At 42.0% G+C, this 20000-nt stretch overlaps 1 protein-coding gene across 4 annotated transcripts in view; it reads right to left on the bottom strand.

Moving 5' to 3' along the window:
• Positions 1 to 20000, bottom strand: part of ddr1 (discoidin domain receptor tyrosine kinase 1) — a 75216-nt gene that overhangs the window by 20595 nt on the left and 34621 nt on the right. For all 4 annotated transcript variants that reach the window (XM_037537257.1, XM_037537258.1, XM_037537259.1 and 1 more), the window contains 6 exons: positions 13272 to 13374; positions 10558 to 10786; positions 9139 to 9286; positions 8960 to 9062; positions 2683 to 2869; positions 1 to 6 (listed from right to left, as the gene is read on the bottom strand). The exon at positions 1 to 6 is cut by the window's left edge and continues 244 nt beyond it. In XM_037537257.1, coding sequence (XP_037393154.1) covers positions 1 to 6; positions 2683 to 2869; positions 8960 to 9062; positions 9139 to 9286; positions 10558 to 10786; positions 13272 to 13374 — 776 coding nt within the window. The remainder of the gene's footprint in view (positions 7 to 2682; positions 2870 to 8959; positions 9063 to 9138; positions 9287 to 10557; positions 10787 to 13271; positions 13375 to 20000) is intronic.

Raw genomic sequence — 20000 nt, 5'->3', positions numbered from 1 at the left:
GTGGACCTGAAAAAACACAAACACACACTCCGGTCTGGAACGGGGACTAAATTCAGCCCTGGACTTTTGTCTAGGCCAGCCCACTACAACCACAGTGACCCCTCCCCAACTGAGAGTGATTACTCATGATTACTGAACATTCACAAAGACAGAATTCAGTGATTGCAGGCAGCGTTTCGGCTAACTCCACTGTACTGGCGGCCTCTGAAGGTCGTCTTTTAGAATGAAAATCCTGTTCCCGTTTTTCTATATGCAGCAAAAGCTCTGACGACCACTGACGGCCAGCCAATCACAACACAGTAGTGCAATGCATTGCGAAACGGGCTCATATTAATAGAAAATTAAAATACTTTTGCGGTCCAGATAGAATTGTGGGGCGGGCCTGATCTTCTGGGCTGGAGAGGAGGTGTTCAATTATGTCAAAATCATCAAGACATATCATTTGAGCAGGGGCGCACACACTTTCGTAAACGACTGCCTTCCACTGTGTAAATGGTTCGTCCCATCACAGAGAGAGTCAGAGCAGAAGAGCAGAGAGAAAAGAATCCAGATGTTCACTTCAGAGGGGGGGTGGGGATGCAGAGGTGATGAGGGTAATTAGCATGACAAGTTAGTGATTAACCTGACATGTAAGGTCAACATCTAAATATGTTGAAACACACACACACACACACACACACACACACACACACACACACACACACACACTCACACTCACACTCACACACACACACTCACACACACTCACACAGTGACCTGTCGAGAAGTTAAAGTGTAACAGATCTTATCAGACACACACCTCACACACACACACACAGACACACACACACACACAGGCTTGTTTTATACTTGCTAGACGTATAAAAACATGTATCAGCTCCACTTATTATATAGGAGCACTGTGTAGTTCTACAGTTACAGACTGGAGTCCATCTGTTTCATACTTTGTTACCCTGCTCTTCAGTGGTCAGGACCCCCATGGACCCTCACAGAGCAGGTATTATGTGGGTGGTGGATCATTCTCAGCACTGCAGTAACACTGACATGGTGGTGGTGTGTCAGTGTGTGTTGCGTTGGTCTGAGTGAATCAGACACAGCAGTGCTGCTGGAGTTTTTAAACACCTTAGTGCCACTGCTGGACTGAGAACAGTCCACCAACCAAAGAAGTCCAGCCAACAGCGTCCTGTGGGCAGCGTCCTTAGACCACCGATGAAGGACGAGAGGATGACCAACGCAAACCGTGCAGCAGCAGATGAGCTATCCACCACCACTGTCGGTGTTTTCAGGAATTTTTTGTCCAGAAAATGTACAACAACAGAGACGCACACACACCCAGCTGAGTAAGTGAAACCCGCTCGTCCCTCTGGGGCCTGTGCACGTCTTCCGAGGCTGTTAGAGCTTAAGCAGGGAAACGTTTTTTTAAGAGGTGTTCAAGGGGGCAACCAAAATACACAGAAAAAGCAACAGGCACAGACGAAATGGGGGTTTTAGGACTGGAACGGGCAGAGAGAGGGTCATAAATCATGTCATTAAATGAAAAGCCGGCTCTCTTGCTTTGTTAGGCGCTTGGCCAGGTCATGTGGAATATTCCTTGAAGCTCCAGGAAATGTGGCCATGCGTCAGCTGCGAGAAGTAAACACCACGAAGGAAAACAAAGGTGCGAGGGAAGAGAATGAGAGAGATGAAAAGAGGAGGAATGTGCGCATGAAGTGAATGAGATAAGACCAGAGGAGGAATGCAGAGAACGAAGAGTCAAAGACGGAGACGGTCCTGACCATAAAATAAAGCCGACGCAGCCTCAGATTAGCAGGAAAACAGTTACTCTGCTTTGTATGTACAGACGGGTGATAAACTGCTGCCTTTACTGTTGGATGCACTGCAGTTGTTCCTAAGCAGACTGAGGGCCAATCCCACCTCACCCCTCGCTCCTACCACTGAGCCCTTAGCCCTCCGTTTTGAGGGGGCAATTATTTATTATCACCCACCCCCAATTCTTCAGTGATGTGAAGCTGAAGAAGTCAGATATTCTCCAGGTTCTACTAGTGAGCTTGTTATGAAGAAAACCTCCGTTTGAAGGGCCATGTAGCTCTAACACTTCACCCAATCCCTCTATCTCAACAACAATCGGGACACCCTATCCGTAGATGTGAATGTGCAAAACGGAGGGCTAAGGGCTCAGTGGTAGGAGCGAGGGGTGAGGTGGGATTGGCCCTCAGTCTGCTTAGGAACAACTGAAGTGCATCCAACAGTAAAGGCAGCAGTTTGTCACCCGTCTGTACATACAAAGCAGAGTAACTGTTTTCCTGCTAATCTGAGGCTGCGTCGGCTTTATTTTATGGTCAGGACCGTCTCCGTCTTTGACTCTTCGTATGATCCCTAAATGTAACTAAAGCCCAGCAGTGAGGAGCTGAACTTCACCCTCCTCTGCCGTCCCTGCAGACGGGCAGCGTCGCCTACAAAGCAGCGCCAGTAGCTGATAATGGCTCTTTTTATTTGAGGGTCCCATTTCGTAGGGCAAGATTTCAACCACTACCCCTTGTAACTCAGTTCCAAGGGGCAAAGAGACACTCGAAAACAAGGGGTAGGGGTAAAAATAAGAAATGCGATTCGGCTTGAGTGCCGACTGGACTGGTTGTTTTGCTTATATTGCTTTTTCTTGTTCAAAAAGGTACAATCATTTACCTGCATGGTGTGAAAGATGCGTGTTTTTTCAAAGTGGAACTCAATGTCGACAGTAGGCTGGCCCAGCGCTTCACGGCTCCAGCCCACGTAATCGTATCCAGGCCACACCCTCAGCTCCTTACTCTCCACAAAATCATCCCCACCCAGCACTCCGTCACACAGCTGACCCAGACCGCCAAACAGCACCCTGCAGACACAGAGAGACCTGAATTAATTCCGTTATACTTACGTCTCTGGTGTTTAACAGCATATTTTAGTGGATTAGTATTGGCTACATTACGTCTGATCACATGTCTGCAGTGTGGAACTACGTTAAAGAGGAAAACAGCAACAGCACATGTATTAGAATGTGTCTATTACACACTTGGAAAAATTTTAAAATAGTGAAACAACCGTCTTTACGCTTTTCTGAGCAACTTGTAATATAAAAGTGTCATGATTAAGGCATTAGAAAATGCTCATTTTAAAAAGTACTGCAAAACAGTCAAAACATGCAGAAAAATAATTGATTTTATAGCCGCGTTTTAAAGCAACTAGCAGCTTCCAGACAAATGCTCAGTATTAGTATCAGATCAGGTATCTGTACTGGCTGATCCTCAATATTAACACTGATATCAGATCAGATATACGGATCAACTGATATTTAACGCTGGATATAAGCAGATATGATATATAGATTGAAATATCAAAATCTAACATCTGACACTTCACAAATCATTTTAATAGAGAGGAAAATCAGAGAGGAATGTGTGGAACCATTTCACACTTCCTATGTGGACCATTAGTGAGTGTGTTATCATATATATATATATATATATATATATAATAATTAATTAATCACAAGTTTTACTGCTCTTTTTATTCGTCAGCTGAGTTTTGTCCTATTGAAAATACTCACCATCTATAATCATTTCCTAATTAACTCGTAGTTCTTTTAAATTTCGGTGCGTTTGCTTTTAAATGTACAGATTTGGCAGACACTCTTAAGGCCAATATATAGTCTAGGAGGGTCACTCGACAAAAAAAACCTGGGGTCACCAGCGACAAAAGATGGGAATCGTCTGGAGTTTCTATGAAAACTTGAATGACAGCGCAGTTATTGAAACACCACTGAAACCACACAGAACAGAAAACAGCTGCTACAGTAAAACTGCAGTGGGATTTTAAGCTGCAGGGTCGCTATGGCAACCAGGAATAGCCTCATAAATAGAGTTTATGAGGAGGCTGGCCTCTTCTTATTTCCCCCATTATATCAAAAAACAAGACTGCCAAACCCCAGAGGGCAGCCACGAGCGAGTTCTCGATGAATGGGGGTGAAAGGAGCTAAACGGCTAAAACTGAAAAATTAAAATAGCTTCTCATCACTCGTCCAGAACTTTCCTCTCATTTTAGAAATATGTATTTAACTAATAAAGCAAAGAAAACTCACCTGCATGTTTTCGTTTTCACTACAGCAAACGATTTGTGGGCAGCATGACGCCAGCTTTACTGCTACTGAGTGCTGATTGGTTGCCGAACGGAGCAGCTCATTGGCTGTTTGTGTATAAGGCGATTTATACTCCTATAACTCGAGTTCAAAAATATAACAGGGGAGTTCAAACGTTTTACGCTGTTCTGTGTTCAGGAAATGAACGTATTCCTTCACACTAAAAATATTTAAGCATTTATAAACTATGATTTTCTTCAAATGCTCCATCTTAACCCATTCATTTTGGACTCTTTGAGAAACCCGGAAGACACTACAGATAATGGGAATTCTCCTCTCTACAGGATCTCTTAATACTGACACGCGTGTTTCTCTCACGAGCTCTTTCCCCACCATGCAGGGTTGCCAGATTCATGGTTTTCCTCTAAATTACGTTTAGTCTGCTTGAGCTACTTTTTAAAGTATCGCAGTGGCGGAAAAAGGTTTGAAAATTAAAACAAATCGTCTTATGTATAATAATAGTATAATATATATAGTATAGTATATAATAGTATATATAGTACAGTATATAATAGTATATATAGTATATAATAGTATATATAGTATAGAATATAATAGTATATATAGTATAGTATATAATAGTATATATAGTATATAATAGTATATATAGTATAGTATATAATAGTATATATAGTATAGAATATAAAGTATATATATAGTATAGTATATAATAGTATATATAGTATAGTATGTAATAGTATATATATATAGTATAGTATATAATAGTATATAATAGTATATATAGTATATAATAGTATATATAGTATAGTATATAATAGTATATATAGTATAGAATATAATAGTATATATAGTATAGTATATAATAGTATAGTATATAATAGTATATATAGTATATAATAGTATATATAGTATAGTATATAATAGTATATATAGTATAGAATATAAAGTATATATATAGTATAGTATATAATAGTATATATAGTATAGTATATAATAGTATATATAGTATAGTATATAATAGTGTATATAGTATAGTATATAATAGTATATATAGTATAGTATATAATAGTATATATAGTATAGTATGTAATAGTATATATAGTATAGTATATAATAGTATATATAGTATAGAATATAATAGTATATATAGTATAGTATATAATAGTATAGTATATAATAGTATATATAGTATATAATAGTATATATAGTATAGTATATAATAGTATATATAGTATAGAATATAAAGTATATATATAGTATAGTATATAATAGTATATATAGTATAGTATGTAATAGTATATATAGTATATAATAGTATATATAGTATAGTATATAATAGTATATATAGTATAGAATATAAAGTATATATATAGTATAGTATATAATAGTATATATAGTATAGTATGTAATAGTATATATATATATATATATATAGTATAGTATATAATAGTATATATAGTATAGTATATAATAGTATATAATAGTATAGTATATAATAGTATATATAGTATATAATAGTATATATAGTATAGAATATAAAGTATATATATAGTATAGTATATAATAGTATATATAGTATAGTATGTAATAGTATATATAGTATAGTATGTAATAGTATATATAGTATAGTATATAATAGTATATATAGTATAGAATATAATAGTATATATAGTATAGTATATAATAGTATAGTATATAATAGTATATATAGTATATAATAGTATATATAGTATAGTATATAATAGTATATATAGTATAGAATATAAAGTATATATATAGTATAGTATATAATAGTATATATAGTATAGTATGTAATAGTATATATATATAGTATAGTATATAATAGTATATATAGTATAGAATATAATAGTATATATAGTATAGTATATAATAGTATATATAGTATAGCATGTAATAGTATATATAGTATAGTATATAATAGTATATATAGTATAGTATGTAATAGTATATATAGTATAGTATATAATAGTATATATAGTATAGTATATAATAGTATATATAGTATAGTATGTAATAGTATATATAGTATAGTATATAATAGTATATATAGTATACTCTATACTTTCCCGAAAGCAGCGGAGCAGCAAGGAAATAAACATAGCTGCACACTGTGACGATGACGTCTGCGCCTTTTTAGGATTTTGGATGCACGCAACAAAGTCTGCTGACTCAAATTTACTCTCTCTCATGTCATTTTTGTCGAGCGATGCTTATCGGCTGGACTATAAATCTGGCCTTAACTCAGCGCTGCAAGTTTAATCAGAGGTAAAAGAATGGAACATTAGGAGTCTTGCCAAAGGATCCAATGAAGAAGGAACGTGAAGAATGACGCCATCTGCTGGCTCCATTTTGAATAGCCATTTATTTTACCATAGGGAAATTTATGATAATGGTTTAAAAATTGAACGCAATCATACAAGCACTGAAGCGCAAATACAATAGAGCAGCAGAATGTTTTCCTTAGCCTTATGAGAGTACTCAGGCTCAGTGCATGCACCGCTTCATGGGGTATGTGTTAGCGCTGCCATTCAAGCGTCAGACTTTGTGAATACGCTTGGATTTCTGCCTTTTACTGCCAATTAATCATAGGATAACCAATATACCATCAAATCTAACTGAAAATGAGGGCAACAAAATGATCTATAACGTGCAGCATCTCCAGTTCATCGTTAAAAGGTTTTGAATGCAACATAAAACATTAACAGAAAAAACAGAACATACAGAAGGTCCTCATCATGTAGGTCTCTCTCACACACACACACACACACACACACACACACACCTGGCCTGTGTCAAATATCCTTAGCTCAGCTAATACAAACATCTCTCGCCCATTAAAAGCACATCTGGGAGTGCTTACTTACGCACAAGTACCAGCTCTAACACACACTCACACAGTGTATGACAACCACTCCTTACGATGGCTGGAAAGCGGTATTTAAACAGCCACAAACACAGCTGACACATACAAAACCAAACATTAGCCTAGTGTATAGGAATTACAGTCATAGTGGGTTATAACACTCTTATACACAGTTATAGTGATCATTCAGAGTTCACGACTGAGACACAGTCTAAACCAGACCTTCCGGGCCGAAGAGCTGCGGAGATCAGCATTTACCCTCGTCTAACGCTCTGAATCCAGTTCATGAAGGTTGGGCTAATTGTGTGAATTTCCCCGCTGTGGGACTAATAAAGGATTATCTTATCTTCCCTTAATTAGATGAAGAGATCAATCAGGTGTTTAATGAGGCAGTGTGCTGAAATCTGCTTTGACCCACGAGGACTGGAGCCTGACACAGGCAGCCTAAATGCAGGTTTTAATGACGTATCCATGTCCAGAATTTGGACTGTGGCAGAGGTCTTGGGGTGGCCAGTCCGACCATGAGGTGACCTTGTGTCATTGATGTCAGAAAATAAAAACTTTCATCCACTTTTTAGTCATTTTTGATTATTTTTACATAATTTGAAAGTGACTCAATTCTCTCCAACTGTCCACTGACTGACCCAAAAATCTGAGTCTGCTCCCCTCACACGACTCAATTCTCTGCAACTGTCCACTGACTGACCCAAAAATCTGAGTCTGCTCCCCTCACACGACTCCATTCTCTCTCCAACTGTCCACTGACTGACCCAAAAATCTGAGTCTGCTCCCCTCACATGACTCCATTCTCTCTCCAACTGTCGACTCAGACTGACCCAAAAATCTGAGTCTGCTCCCCTCACATGACTCCATTCTCTCTCCAACTGTCGACTCAGACTGACCCAAAAATCTGAGTCTGCTCCCCTCACATGACTCCATTCTCTCTCCAACTGTCCACTGACTGACCCAAAAATCTGAGTCTGCTCCCCTCACATGACTCCATTCTCTCTCCAACTGTCGACTCAGACTGACCCAAAAATCTGAGTCTGCTCCCCTCACATGACTCCATTCTCTCTCCAACTGTCCACTGACTGACCCAAAAATCTGAGTCTGCTCCCCTCACATGACTCCATTCTCTCTCCAACTGTCCACTGACTGACCCAAAAATCTGAGTCTGCTCCCCTCACATGACTCCATTCTCTCTCCAACTGTCGACTCAGACTGACCCAAAAATCTGAGTCTGCTCCCCTCACATGACTCCATTCTCTCTCCAACTGTCGACTCAGACTGACCCAAAAATCTGAGTCTGCTCCCCTCACACGACTCCATTCTCTCCAACTGTCCACTGACTGACCCAAAAATCTGAGTCTGCTCCCCTCACATGACTCCATTCTCTCTCCAACTGTCCACTGACTGACCCAAAAATCTGAGTCTGCTCCCCTCACATGACTCCATTCTCTCTCCAACTGTCGACTCAGACTGACCCAAAAATCTGAGTCTGCTCCCCTCACACGACTCCATTCTCTCCAACTGTCCACTGACTGACCCAAAAATCTGAGTCTGCTCCCCTCACATGACTCCATTCTCTCTCCAACTGTCCACTGACTGACCCAAAAATCTGAGTCTGCTCCCCTCACATGACTCCATTCTCTCCAACTGTCCACTGACTGACCCAAAAAATCTGAGTCTGCTCCCCTCACATGACTCCATTCTCTCCAACTGTCCACTGACTGACCCAAAAATTCTCAGACTAGAGCCGACCAGCACAGACTCAGTCAGACTGAGAATCGAGGTTAAAATCGGGGTAAATGCCGTGTAGTGTATCCCCGACTTTAGTTGAACGGGATTTCTGCCATTCTGTAAAGCCGCTTAGCCTAACAGTGAAAGAACTAGAGCATGGATAGTGACCATGACATTGCAGTTAAGATTTTCCGTGCGTTTCTTACCCTGATTCGATGCTGCCATCATAGATAGAGTCGTTGAGGTAAACAGGGGAGCCTGACAGGTGCATCACATGACCCATGGGTGCAGTGTAGGCCTTCAGTCCATCTGACGGAAACAAATACCCTGATGAGACCAAAATACCTCACACTCGGAGACGTAAACGATTTGCTGAGGAGCTCACCGTTCCACACACAGCCGTACAGCTCCACCCTCAGACACACACTCATCACACGGTCTGCCAGAGGGTAGAACCGGACCATGCGGGCGATGATGGGGGGACCCAGGTCCTTCAGAACCACGTCATATGTGTTTTCGTTCCCCGAGATCACCTGAAACACAACAAACAGATCCACACATCACTTCGTATATCGCCATATGGAATTCTGCACAATACGAAATAAATAACACGTCTTTTACATGCACTCAGTAATCCGATTATAATGGGATGTCCACAGTTATCTTTTTATTCACATGGTCATGTAAACGGCATCTGGACATCTGATGAAGAAATCTGATAAAGAGAGCTGGATTTTAGCTCAGTAATCAGGTAAGTAATTCAGCGCCTGTTACTCTGATTTCTTTCGTATTTCTCAGACTTACACCCCTCATTTATTTAACGGCATGTTAACGTTTGGCCGCTTCTGCTTAGCGATATCATCACTTAACACATTTTCATCCATAACACAGCTAGGGAGTTACATTCAATGTACCTCCCATGCTGGAAACAAAGTCATAGAACCCATTAAAAGTGTGTTGATTGGTTTCTAGTAGCTGCTAATGGTATTCTGTGTTTTCCTGATGGGATGACATCACCAGTGGCTTTCGGTAGAAGCCCGTTTGTTTTTTCTGCGAATAAACCCGCCGTTCATGTCTTATCGTTGTAGCAGTTTATTTAATTACCTTATTATCAGTTATAATATGTTCAGTGTAACTGTTGTTGCCCCAGCGGTATGTAGTTCTCGGTTTTTCCTCATAAAACAGAAGAGAGGCGTAACAGAGCTTGCACTGGCATCAACAGTGCAAGTCTGCAGCCAGACCCTTCTTGATTTTCAGGGAGGGGCTATATCGCAAAAATGTCGTATTGCAATACTTCAAGACATTTCTACAGTACATGATGGGCATCACGATATTTTGACACTCGGATCCAATGCCACGTTCCACAGATCAACAAAATCTGTGAATACAGTGCTGTTTATTTAGGATTTCATATAGGGCAGTAATTAGGGGATGAATTATGCTCTCTTTGTAAAGAAACGCAGTTGGTCAGCGTACTGAAAGTACTGATTATATCCCTCATGTGCTCAGAAAAGCATATGGTGTATAATGATAATAAAATGATAAAATGAATCATGACAGCGATAAATCGTGTTATATTGCTTATGTCTACATTTGAATACAGGGCACCTTATCTACACTGTTTACATCATAAAATAGTAAGACAGATCAGCCAAGATCAAATAAAAAAACCGGCCGACTAACGTGTGTCCGGTGTCCGGAGAGCAACTCCGACTGTGCATTCCTAATATACTGTGCAGCCCTAATAAGCCCTAGTAAGAGAAGAGTGCGAGTCAGGTGAGAGTGCTGAACTGTTCTCGCTGACCTCCTGACCCCAGCGGTCCTTCCAGGTGATCCAGCGCCGGCCGTCACGAGAGTAACGGAGCCTGTAGCTCCGCGCGAACTCGCGGCCGTGCCCGTCGGCATGGCGACCTTGTGTGCCCACCAGAGACAGGAAGTGCAGGGTGTGCAGGTCCACCTGCAGGTACTCGGAACCGCTGGGAAAGACAGAGCCCGCCGGACACCACGCACCATCCCCCTCACCTGTACTCAACCTGAGAGAGAGAGACAGACAGAGAGAGAGAGAGAGGGGGAGAGAGAGTAAGACAGTGAGAGAGACAGAGACATTGTAAGAGGGGGGGGGAGGGTAAGACAGTGAGGCAGAGAAAGAAAGAGAAAGAGAAAGAGAGAGAGAGAGAGAGAGAGAGAGAGAGAGAGAGAGAGAGAGAGAGAGAGAGAGAGAGATTGAAAAAGACAGAGTAAGAGATACACAGACAGAGAAAAAGGACAGTGAGAGAGATAGAGTAAAGGAAAGAGAAAGAGAGAGAGAGAGACAAAAATAGTGAGAGAAACAGACAGTGAGAGAGACAGAGAGAGAGAGAGAGAGTAAAACAGTGCGACACAGAAACAGAGTAAGAGAGACAGAGACAGTGAGAGAGAAAGAGTAAAGGAAAGACCAGAGAGAGAGAGAGAGAGAGAAAGAGAAAAATAGTGAGTGAGTGAGTGAGTGAGAGTGAGAGTGAGAGTGAGAGAGAGAGAGAGAGAGAAATTACATCAGTGTTATGGTAACAAAAGCTCGAGTGTCAGAAATGACCATTTTATAAGAGAAGAGAACATTGTTCATTTGAATGTATATGGCACACACACACACACACACACACACACACACACACGCTCTCTCTCAGATACCAACATCCCAGATTCTCAAGACACTCAGAATGTAAGAATCTGTAAAGAATCTTTTCAGCTGCTGAGCCTGACAGAGGTGGGCGGGGCTACACGAACGCTGATGACATATGACATACACACTGCTAGGACCTTACACACACACACACACACACACACACTATAATCTCACACACACACGCTCTGAGGGTCTGCAGTGACTCAAAACCATTACACAGCTGCCACAGAATGTGTTAGCACAGCGCTAACTCATTAACAAACTGAAGCGATCTACTGGAACCCAACTGAGGTTCTCAGGCCACACCCTGCTCACATATTGCCACAGTTCTTATGCACAGTACTTAAGCAGTTCACTGCAGTCTGGCTAAGACATTCAAGGCTTTACGGGAGACCTGATCGGACATTTAATTGCCCATATAATTAAACAGTTAAGGTGTAAACAAAGTTAGCATGAAGTCCGGGTTTTACGTAACGCTTACATCACGAGTTTATCGGCTGGTCGAAAAGCAGAAATCTGATTACCGCTTAACTCATGTAGACCTGGAGCTTCCCCATTATCTGATTACTCGAGGGCACATAAACACACTGACTGGAACACTGACGAAGCCTGCGGTTATTATTATTAAGTGCATGTAAATGTGTACACACACACACACACACACACACACACACACACACACACACACACTGGAGCGTTTCTACTGGCCTGTTCATCATGAAGTATTACCACACTGTAAAGCTCAGCTGGCTTCAGAGGTCCAGAGAGAACATGAGGTCGTTTTAATTTTCTAGACTGTTATTTTGAGATAACAAGGTCATCATCTTGTTAACTCAAGATAACAAAATTGTTGTCTTGTAATAAGTTACCTGTCTTGTTATCTTGCGATAAAAAAAATCTGTTTATCTTGAAATAATGAGTTACTTATCTTGTTGTCAAGATAACAGTCCAGAAAATTATAGCAACAGCTCATGGCCTCTCCGGACTTCCGTAGCCGGCCTGATCAAATCAGCAGTCAAAACAGCCATTAAGTATCAGAATACATTTCTGAGGAGATTAGAAGTCGGAGAATCCACTCGCTTAGGGAAAATGACGGGAAAAACGATTCAAAAAAGATTAAAAATACAGTGAAAATGGTGGCAGACCACCCAAACCGGCCCCCAACAGTATTTAACCGTACTTCAAATGTGTCCACAGTCCATTCTTTCACTGAAAGAAAACAACTGAACTGACTGCTCCTAAAATAAGAAAATGGATAAAGGAACATTTGCAAATCAAACAACGAAGCTGCTGGTGTTCTCAGAACAATGGACTGACCACCCCAGAACCCAGACCTCAGCATCACTGAATGGGTTTGGGGTTACTTGGATTGGCAGAAGTAGCAACCGATGTCTAAGACTGAACTTTGGAACTGCAGAGTGTAAAACTGAGAGCAAGCCTCCTGAAAAGACCTTCAAGGCCGAGTGGACACTAACAACTGACAAGGGAAGATATTATATTTAGTTGTTTGGTTCATTTGCTACTTTTTTACTTGCCACTGAAAAGTGAATAACTTGTACTTACTGGCTGTTTTGAATGGAAATGAAACAAACAAAGGGTGGTCTCTGACTTCTGCACTGTGTTGTATGTGTGTAGCGAGTGTGTTTTGGCGTGTGGGGGTCTAGCCTGTACAGACAGTGCTGTAATGTCATTACCTAATGCTCTATATCAGGAACAGACCATTACTAACATCCCCTGTAATCGAATACTGTCTACGTCTGATTTACACACACACACACACACACACACACACACACACACACACACACACACACACACTCTACTCCTCTCTCTCCCACACGCACATTCTTCCTCACCTGCCGTGTTTGGCCTCAGTGGAGTCTGACCAGGCGCTGGATGCTGTGATGTCAGAATCTGGGATCGTTCTGTCCTCCATCCCCAGAGCATAGCGACACTTAGCTGTGTAGACAGAGGTTCAGTTAGTCGTCTCCAGAGCTGGACGAAGTACACAAATCATGTACTTGAGTTAAAGTCGAGACACCCAAGGTAAAATATTCCTCCAGTAAAAGTAGAAGTTCCTCCCTTTAGACCTCCACTTGAGTAAAAGTACTAAAGTATTTACCTTCAAATGTACTTAAGTATAAAGTAAAAGTACTAAAAGAGTAATTCTGGCTCTGATCTGGTCCTGTTATCATTTTTATAACCAGACTGGCTTCATGAACTCATTTCAGGTGAAAGTCCTCCAGCGTCTCTCTTGGTAAACCAGTCTTTTAATAGAACGTCATTAATTAGTGACGCTGACGTCTATTAAAATGATCAGAAGCACAAAACACTGAAGGTAAACAGTTTCCATCAGGGAGAACCGAGTGGCTCTGAAATCACTTTTTACACACAAGCAAAGTTTCAGTTTCAGATTTATTTACAACTTAGTTTCAAGTTTAAGTTGAATAAAAACTGGCTTTAAACTCAGGATCACAGATGAGCTCCTTTACTATGTTGATCTGTAGGCGTCTGTTCATAAACATAAACCAGCCCAAACTCATTTACTATAAAATGAAATGGTGTTTGTAGAAATTCAGAAAAAAGCCGCGTCAGTCTCGACTGCATATGTGGACATATTTCTATATTGAGCTCTATTTACACAAAGTTAGGTTAGTTCATCATTTATGTTGAACAGACTCTCCCAAAGTTTTACGCTGCTGCGCTGACGTTGAACCGCGTGCTGCACTGGGTCGGTATGACCAACAGGTCAAAACCAGCTCTAAACAAAGTGACCGCTGGGCCCTGATTGGTGCTCTGGCTTTGCGCTTCTTTCGTTTTGACACGTTACGTTTTTATACACACAGAAACCAAAAGGAACGACAGATTTCTCAAAATGTAGGAGGAAAAAGTCGGATATTAGACTCTGAAATGTAGTGGAGTGAAAGGAAAAAGTCGCCCAGAACGGAGAAACTTCAGTACAGATACACCAAAAATACTAAAGTACAGAAACTAATTACATTTACTGAGTTACTGTCCATTACTTGTCGTCCCAAACTACCGACGAAAACGTGCCGCAGTGTTTCCTCCTCTCACTGTACAACACAACATTTAGCTCCCAGAGCAAATAAAGTAAAAAACTAAATATTGCAATGGAAATCCAACTTTTTTCAACCCAATCTCCATCTGCTCCATCTGCGTCGTACAGTCGCACCATTTCAACACGTCTCCCGGTGTGTAGAAACGAACAGAGGACCTGTTTGCTGCAAAGCTTTTACAGCAGGAGCTGCGTTGATCAATATGTCAAACTGAGAGTCATTGTGCTGCTTAAGCTCTTCCCAGGTAGTTGCTAGCAGCCAGACAGCTACTACGGTATTTTAGGTGGTTGCTAGGTTGTTGCTAACAGTTCCTATATCATCCTTGGTGGTTGCTAGGGTGTTGCTAAGTGGTTCCTATGTCATCCTTGGTGGTTGCTAGGGTGTTGCTAACAGTTCCTATATCATCCTTGGTGGTTGCTAGGGTGTTGCTAAGTGGTTCCTATGTCATCCTTGGTGGTTGCTAGGGTGTTGCTAAGTGGTTCCTATGTCATCCTTGGTGGTTGCTAGGTTGTTGCTAACAGTTCCTATATCATCCTTGGTGGTTGCTAGGGTGTTGCTAAGTGGTTCCTATGTCATCCTTGGTGGTTGCTAGGGTGTTGCTAAGTGGTTCCTATGTCATCCTTGGTGGTTGCTAGGTTGTTGCTAACAGTTCCTATATCATCCTTGGTGGTTGCTAGGCTGTTGCTAAGTGGTTCCTATATCATCCTTGGTGGTTGCTAGGGGTTGCTAAGTGGTTCCTATGTCATCCTTGGTGGTTGCTAGGGTGTTGCTAATTGGCTCCTATATAATCCATGGTGGTTACTGGGGTGATGCTAAGTGGTTCCTATATCATCCTTGGTGGTTACTGAGGTGTTGCTAACCAATTCCTACGTCATCCTTGGTGGTTGCTAGGGTGTTGCTAAGTGGTTCCTATGTCATCCTTGATGGTAGCTAGGGCATTGCTAGGTAGTTGCTACTGTATCTCAGATGATTCTAGGTGGCTGCTGTAGTATTCCAAGTAGTTGCTAGTGTGTTGCTAAATAGTTGCTATGGTATTCCTAGTGGATTACTCAGGACAAGACAGTGGATTCCGGAGTTGGTTTGTCGTCTGTATCTCTAAAACTACAGGATAAGTTATTAGACAAAAATCTGGCAATGATGAAGAATATACACCGTATAATAATAATCACTAATAAGAAAAAGAGTTACCAAGTTCTCAATAACAGAACAGGCTTTTAGAATTAGTCAAAAATCGAAGCAACAGATGAATTACTGACGTGGATTGGTGCAGCAGCTTTAGGAGAAATGCAGCGTACAGCATGTACGTATTTTGAAAATGCTCACCATGTAATGTAATACAATAAAAGTCAGGCAGTGTCTGTGTGCATGCACAGTGAGGGAGGGGACTCAGTTGCTGTCCATGAGTCATTGGAGAAGAATGTTAAGGCTGGAAGACAAACCGTGCCCTTCTGCCAGCATCTCACACACACACACACACACACACACACACACACACACACACACACACACACACACACACACACACACACAGGTGCCTGTTTCATTACATCATCACTCCCCTGCCAATAAAATCCTCTCTCTGTCCCTTACTCCCTCTCTCTCCACCACTCTAATCTCTCTCGCCCTTCACACCCCCCCTCTCTGGAACTTGGAGTATTCGACCACTTCAGTTCAGCTGATGAAGCAGCATCACAGTAAGGGACAGCGCCAGCCTTCTTCAACCGAATCTTTACCTGATCTGTTTACAGCGGATGGTCAATTACCATGATCAGTTAATTCAATGTGTCCTCCTGCATTTAGACGAGAACAGAAAATCTACTGACTTCAAACATGATTAGAATACAAGTTAACAGGCAGCAGCTTCAGCACTTCTCACTGGTGCATTTTGTCTCTTCTATTGTAAGTACAGGGAAATCACTGTCAGTTTTTTTTGTTATCATTGTGTGGTGGGTAGCGCTGTCGCCTCGCAGCAAGAAGGGCCTGGGTTCGATTCCCCAGCCGGGCAACCAGGGTCTTTTCTGTGTGCATGTTCTCCCTGTGTTTGTATGGGTTTCGTCCCACTGTCCAAAGACATGCAAAGTTCCCAATTCAGGGGCTGCATCCTTCAGTAGACGGTGTCCTTCGGAGGCCGCGTAGACCCGTGAAGGCTGAATTGAAACTCTGCTCTACGGCGGATTTCCTGTTCGCCACAGTGTCACAGCACCATTGTGTATCATCAAACGCTGCTTTTGTCAAGTTCTTTTAAAGTTCTTTAAACACGGCACCAGAAACTGTGATTTTAGTTTGTTTTTAGTTTTTCTTTTCATTTATTATAGCTGGAGATGCTTCTCTCTGTTGGCCCTTCGCCCCCTAAAACAAAATGAAATGTTGACGCAAGTTTTGCTTCAGACCACATTGGCTTAACATTTGTATCGTTAGCTATTTGACTCTTCAGCCACCATTCGCTCCTCAGCTGATGCTGGCATGTTCTCGAATCCTCGCCGGCACGCAATGAACCTCGAGATATGTGGGCTGCCTAAGGATGCACCCACTGGATTCATGGTTGCCATGGAGAAAAAGGACGCATTTCTGGGCCACATACGTAGGAGTCTTCGAAATGAGACCGCCTAGTCGCACTGCTGTGACGCAATCGGCCTTCAAATGCAGCCTGAACTGGGACACAGCTGCAGTAATGGCCATTCAGACATGCGGAGTTGATCAGACACAGCAGTGCTGCTGGGAGTTTTTAAACACTCACTGTCCACTCTATTAGTAAAGTCAGAGACGACAGCTCATCTGCTGCTGCACAGTTTGTGTTGGTCGTCCTCTAGTCCTTCATCAGTGGTCACAGGACGCTGTTGGCTGGATATTGTTGTTCTCAGTCCAGCAGTGACACTAAGGTGACACTAAGAGCACTGCTGTGTCTGATCCACTCGTACCAGCACAGCACACACTAACACACCACCACCACCAAGTCAGTGTTACTGCAGTGCTGAGAAGGATCCACCACCCAAATAGTGAGGGTCCATGGGGGTCCTGACCACTGAAGAACAGGGTAACAGAGTATCAGAGAAACAGATGGACTACAGTCTGTAACTGTAGAACTACAGAGTGCAGCTATACAGTAAGTGGAGCTGATAAACTGGACAAAGAGCGTAGAAACGAGGAGGTGGTCATAACGTCAGGCCTGATCGGTGTAACCGAACTATAAATTATGCAGAAACTCAGAACAATTTGATGAAATTCCTCTATAAACCCCAGCTCAGACGGTACCTGCCTTCATTAAAACTAATTCAGACGGCTTCCTCTCTGCATACTCATCCTTCTCTTCTGACACTCCAAGGACAAGTAAATCTAACTGCTTCCTTCTAAGACACGCACACGAGTGCGCACACACACACACACACACACACACACACACACAGAGCTAGACGCAGTCTGCAGGGTATATTTCCTTTCTGTTTTACTATCCCTCTCTCTCGCATGCATTCTCTCTCTGCTGAAACAGCTGCCAAGGAAAACTGGAAAAGAGCCTTTAGCAGGTTTAGCATGTGAAGGTAAGAGAGGTAAGAGAAAGCACTCAGGATTAGAAACGAAGGGATGCTTCCATGAAAAACACACATAATCCAAATCTACTTTCCTTCCTCGCTTCCACAACCAAAGAAAACCTTTTTTTGGTCCAAAATAGCCAAAACAAAATCAAACAGTGTACAGCTAAACCTTCTTTCTGACACTAATGATGCTAAATGTTGTTTCACGTCTACATTTTTTTAAGTTCTGTTCCACCTTAAATCCAGCAGCAGTTACATTCTGGCTTTTGTACATGAAGCTGCTGCACCATTTAAGGTGGAACGGGAAATTCGCTCAGACAGACGCTGCTGGAATCTGGAAAATTCGGTACCAGCTGCTCCACGGCGTGTTTCGCTCACAGGCCCTCGACCGCGGCGTCATATTTTACAGCTGACTCAGGTGGTACAAGGGGCTAACCCCAAAAGACCGGGCGTTCCTTTATGCCCACTGCCTTGAAAACAAAGCAGACCACTTCAGATGAAATGGTCTAGACAGCGGGAGGTGATCGAGGGTCTGCTGCGTTTTCATTTCCTTTTAAAAACAAAAAACTTCCCTGACTCAGCCACTCAGCTAAACAGGTTAACATTAGCTCGGTTTGCACTGTTTGCAGGTTGCGTTATTTGCGCTTTATTTGTGGCATAGTGGCATGTACAGTCACAGCTGAGAGAAGTACGACCAAGTGCCAGAAGTAGAAGTACCATGCACTACTTAGATATATATATGTCAGTATATATGATATAGATATATATGTCAGTATATACACACACCTTTTCTGAAAGGCCCCAGAGGCTGCAACACCACTAAGCAAGAGGCACCACTAACCAAACACCACCATGAAGACCAAGGAGATCTCCAAACAAGTCAGGGACAAATACATAAAAAAATATCCAAATCTCTGATGATCCCCTGGAGCACCATCAAATCCATCATCATCAAGTGGAAAGAACACGGTACCACAACAAACCTGCCAAGAGAGGGCTGCCCACCAAAACTCTCAGACCGGGCAAGGAGGGCATTAATCAGAGAGGCAACACAGAGACCAAGGGTAACCCTGAAGGAGCTGCAGAGCTCCCAAGCAGAGACTGGAGTGTCTGTCCATACGACCACAATAAGCCGTACAATCCATAGAGCTGGGCTTTATGGAAGAGTGGCCAGAAAAAAAGCCTTTACTCACAGACAAACATAGGAAGGCTCGTTTTGAGTTTGCCAAAAGGCAAAAAGGGGCTGTTCTCACCCTAAGAACACCATCCCCACAGTGAAACATGGTGGTGGCAGCATCATGCTGTGGGGATGTTTTTCAGCAGCAGGGACTGGGAAACTGGTCCGAGTCGAGGGAAGATGGATGGTGCTAAGTACAGGGATATTCTTGAGCAAAACCCGTTTCGGTCTGTTAGTTATTTGACATGAGACGGAGGTTCACCTTCCAACAGGACAATGACCCAAAGCATACAGCTAAATCAACACTCGAGTGGTTTAAGGGGAAACGTGTAACTGTATTGGAACGGCCTAGTCAAAGCCCAGACCTTAATCCAATTGAGAATCTGTGATCTGTTCACCAGCAGAAACCATCTAACTTGAAAGAGCTGGAGCAGTGTTGCCTTGAGGAATGGGCAAAAATCCCAGTGGCAAGATGTGGGAAGCTCATAGAGACTTGTCCAAAATGTCTTACAGCTGTAATTGCTGCAAAAGGTGGCTCTACAAAGTACTGACTTCGGTGAATAGTTATGCACACTGAAGTTGTAGGCATGTTCTGTAAATGAAATGATGCAAATCCTGAAATAATCCATTTTAATTCCAGGTTGTGAGGTAGCAAAACATGAAAAATGCCAAGGGGGGGGTGAACACTTCCACAAGGCACTGTATATCCAACATTTTATATTTCTCAAATTTGAGATCTGTCTGAGACCCAAGTCTCAACTCCGTACTCCAGAGGGCGGCGTAGAACTGGCATCTTACATT

The sequence above is a fragment of the Pygocentrus nattereri genome, chromosome 3 (genome assembly GCF_015220715.1).
Source record: "Pygocentrus nattereri isolate fPygNat1 chromosome 3, fPygNat1.pri, whole genome shotgun sequence".
Lineage (NCBI taxonomy): Eukaryota > Metazoa > Chordata > Actinopteri > Characiformes > Serrasalmidae > Pygocentrus > Pygocentrus nattereri.
This window is presented reverse-complemented; position numbering and strand designations above follow the sequence as displayed.